At 40.8% G+C, this 3,788-nt stretch overlaps 1 protein-coding gene across 3 annotated transcripts in view; it reads right to left on the bottom strand.

Moving 5' to 3' along the window:
- The window catches only part of CANX (calnexin), a 36,153-nt gene that overhangs the window by 5,755 nt on the left and 26,610 nt on the right, over positions 1 to 3,788 (bottom strand). For all 3 annotated transcript variants that reach the window (XM_011955957.1, XM_011955958.1, XM_011955959.1), the window contains exons 11-13: positions 2,096 to 2,311; positions 1,334 to 1,453; positions 338 to 464 (exon numbers count right to left, since the gene is read on the bottom strand). In XM_011955957.1, the coding sequence (XP_011811347.1) occupies positions 338 to 464; positions 1,334 to 1,453; positions 2,096 to 2,311 (463 nt within the window). The remainder of the gene's footprint in view (positions 1 to 337; positions 465 to 1,333; positions 1,454 to 2,095; positions 2,312 to 3,788) is intronic.

The following is a 3,788-nucleotide window of genomic DNA, read 5'->3' as shown; positions in this document are numbered from 1 at the left end:
AGATCGCACCACTGCACTCCAGCCTGGGCGACAGAGCGAGACTCCATCTCAAAATAAATACATACATACATACAAAATAAAAATAAAAAAGAGAGAGAGAGAGACAAGGCCTCACTCTGTTGCTCAGCTGGAGTGCAGTGGCACTATCCTGGCTGACTACAGCCTTAAACTCCTGGGCTCAAGCGATTTTCCTGCTGCAACCTCCCAAAGTGCTAGGATTAAGTGCTAGGCTTGAGCCACCATGCCTGGCTAAAAACAATCTTTAACTTGACTGTAAAGGTTTAACAACATCGTAGGGTCTTGGCTTAAAGCAGATTTTCTGAACTCTATTTCTTACCAAGTTTCTCTTCTCCTTCCTCCTCCTCATCTCCCTTGTCCTTTTCCTCTTCCTTCTCTTCTTCCTCTTCCTTCACATCCGGCTGAGGTGCATCAGTTTTCTTATACTCCATAGCACTGGTCTGTTTCTGAAATGTTCCCCAAAGTACAATTTTGTTTACATGTTCAGGTATTATGTTATATAATTCCTGAATGCCTACAGGCAAAGTTCTGTTCCAGGCTGTATACAGGGATAAATATATAGAAACGAATAAGATGTAATTCCTACCCTGAAGAGTGTGTGTGCACATGCGTGTGCGTACATGCGCTTGTGTGTTTCAAGATAGAATAAAAACAAAAGGGCCAGACAGGAAAATACGGGTCAAAAAAAGGTGACTGAGGCACAGATACAAAGAATAGTGTCAGAGGATAAGGCTGGAAAAGGAACTTGGGATCCAGTTACAAAGTGCTATGAATGCCAGATGAAGCATAATCCTCATTTAGTAGAAGCAGAGGGCCAAAATAAGACTTCCTTTTTTTATGATAGCACATGCAAAAAAGGCTAGACAAGAAAAACTAACAATAAGGCTGTGGTACCCCAACATACTGTTTTCAGAGTGGGGAAGGTGAAGGCAGAATGGATAATGAGGAATCAAAGACTGAATTTCAAAGAATAGAAATAGGTATGCCAGCAGGAAAAGCTGATTATTGCCCAAGTGACTAGTTTTATATCGAAGTTTATTGTTTTTTTTTTTTAGAAAGCCGCTGCCAAACATTATGGAGAGTAATAGGTTAGGATAAATAATAAAAGCAACCAAGGGGCTATAAATCCTGTTCCCATCTGGGCACAATAAATGGCCACTGAGGAACAGGAAGTAAGGTTTCTGAAGTCATCACTAAACATGGCTCAGTCATTACTGAGCCACTACAAAGAAAACCTCAGGCAACATTTCTTAGTTATTTTTAATAATCACCAGAGTGATGTCTCTAAAAGTGATTCTAAAAACAAACTTCCTACCTTTCCAGAACAGCAGAAGAGGATAACCAGGAACACGGGTAGGGCTACAGTTAGAATATAGACCACCCACAGCCACGGGCGCTCTTCAGCTGCCTCGATCATCTGCCCCACAACGCCTGGCTGGAAAACAAGACAGGACTGGCTGAAAGTTCCGGCTTTTGACACCAAACATAGACCGCGTTGTTCTTCCACAGTTTAGTTATGGCACGGCACTACACAGGAGCTTCTTTTTCAGAGAAAATGTTCATTTAATGTAAAAACGAAATTAGAGAAAGCCTCCATCCTCTTGCTCTCCTTATAATCAAGGTGATTTCACTCTCATAGGTGCAGAAGCTGGCTTCTACATCACCTGCACAAGGCTCCCCAACCTCAGGGTCCGGTGAATTTCTTATCTCAGTATCCCTGGCTCTCCAGTTCTTAGGGTGGCCACATGACCAGTTGTTTGACAATTCTGTATGTAGTGTAAACCGAGATTCAACATATAAGAGTGCATTAAAATATAGCCTAAATGACAAATTTTGAAATATATACCCAGATAATAAAAAAAAACCCTGAACATAACACAGATAGACTCTAAAGCCACTACATTAGACTAATGAAACCATGCCCCAAACCCAATGTTGTGTCTTCTACAGGCATATATATGGTTGTACTTTTTATGCCAATATTGCCAAATGAAGAAAAAGATAAACCTTAACACAGACTTTCACAAAATACAGCTCCTTACAATAACATACAAATGCACCAGCAGCAAACACGAACCTCAGCAGCCCCATCAGCAGCTTTCTTCAGGCCCCATCCATCATTGGCCCAATCATCGACTACTCTTCGATCAGCACAAATGATAAAGTTGTCAAAAAAAATGTCAGAGGTCATGGACCACAGCTCCAAACCAACAGCACTAAAGGGAGTCATTCTGAAGGGCTCCAGGTCTTCAAAGAAATCTGGATTTGGTATTTTCCTGGGTTTCCAGATTCCCTAGAAAAAAATGTTTTAGAAAATGATTTCAGATAATGATCAACAAAAGTTTGTGGTGAATCTACTGTAAGAGAAATTTTGCATGAACAATCGAGAGAAATGCCAACTTCATGAAACTTGAAACAAGCAACAGGAAAATAAATAATAAATGCTACAGATTATTTTACACACTCTACCTCTAAGACTGCAGGACTCCAACTACTTCCAATTTCTACTATCACCCATGACCTTGGTCCAAACCAACCCCTCAAGTTCCTGGCACATTCAACAGCCTCCACTCTTACCAGCTGCTAATGAGAATGGGAGCGTAAGTCAGTACATACTTCTTCAGTGGTGATTTAAAATAAAACATACATGATCATCAACCAGCTATTCACTTCTCGATAACTACCTAGAGAAATACTTACAACATACACCCAGATATGTACAAGGATTATTACAGCAGCAGTGACTCTGAAAGTAAAAGTGACAATCCACCTAAATGGCCACCAACAGGAGAACAACTAAAGGGCAACTTTTTCACTGCAACCTTTGCCTCCTGTGTTCAAGTGATCCTTGTGCCTCAGCCTCGTGACTGAGCAGCTGGGACTACAGGCGTGTGCCACCATACCCAGCCAATGTTTGTGCTTTTAGTAGAGATGGTGTTTCACTACGTTGGCCAGGCTGGTCTCGAACTCCTGACCTCAGGTGATCCACCACCCCCACCCCCCCCCAGACTCTCAAGTGCTGGGATTACAGGCATTGAGCCACTACACCCGGTATAAAGGGCAACTTTTTTAAAGTAAAATTTTTATTTTATCTTATTGCTTGACTACACAATTAAAAATACATTCACATAACATCTTTAAAGACTATGAGAAAAAAAAATTTACAAACAGAAAAACATATATTAACTATGCAAAGATCCTGCTGCAATGTTTTCACAGTATCAGAGCAGCTTCTCCTGTTTCTGTTTATCTATATACATATATTAGTATATGTATATAGACAAAATAGAAATTAATGATTATAAATAATTTTAATTGCCACTCTTTGTAGAGATTATAAATAATTTTACTTGACTAGAAAGATAAAAAGAACAAAAGTCTGAGGGTGTACATTTCTGCATGAGGCCCAAAGCTTCACAACATTACTACTTGTATCCTTACCATCTCCCCTTTGGGCCTCAATCTTTTTATAGTTGCAAGCATTGAGGCCAAGCAGTGAGCTGACTTGTAGTCAAGATGCCAACTCATACCCACAGTCCTCTACCCACCACGTCACAGACTGTCCAGACTCAGCTGTGGATCCTATGGCTGAAGCAACCCTGGCACACAAGAGCAGGGTACCCAAATCAACAGTTTTCCATTTTTCTTTTCCTTCTGTTTTTAAATATAGTTACAAAGGAATTATGAAAGTTATTCTTGGCTAGGCACAGTGGCTCCCGCCTGTAATCCCAGGACTTTGAAGGGCCGAGGCAGGTGGATCACCTGAGGTC

This window comes from Colobus angolensis, unplaced genomic scaffold (genome assembly GCF_000951035.1).
Source record: "Colobus angolensis palliatus isolate OR3802 unplaced genomic scaffold, Cang.pa_1.0 Scaffold404, whole genome shotgun sequence".
NCBI lineage: Eukaryota > Metazoa > Chordata > Mammalia > Primates > Cercopithecidae > Colobus > Colobus angolensis.
The sequence above is the reverse complement of the archived record's forward strand: the minus strand, read 5'-3'. Positions and strand labels throughout refer to the sequence as shown.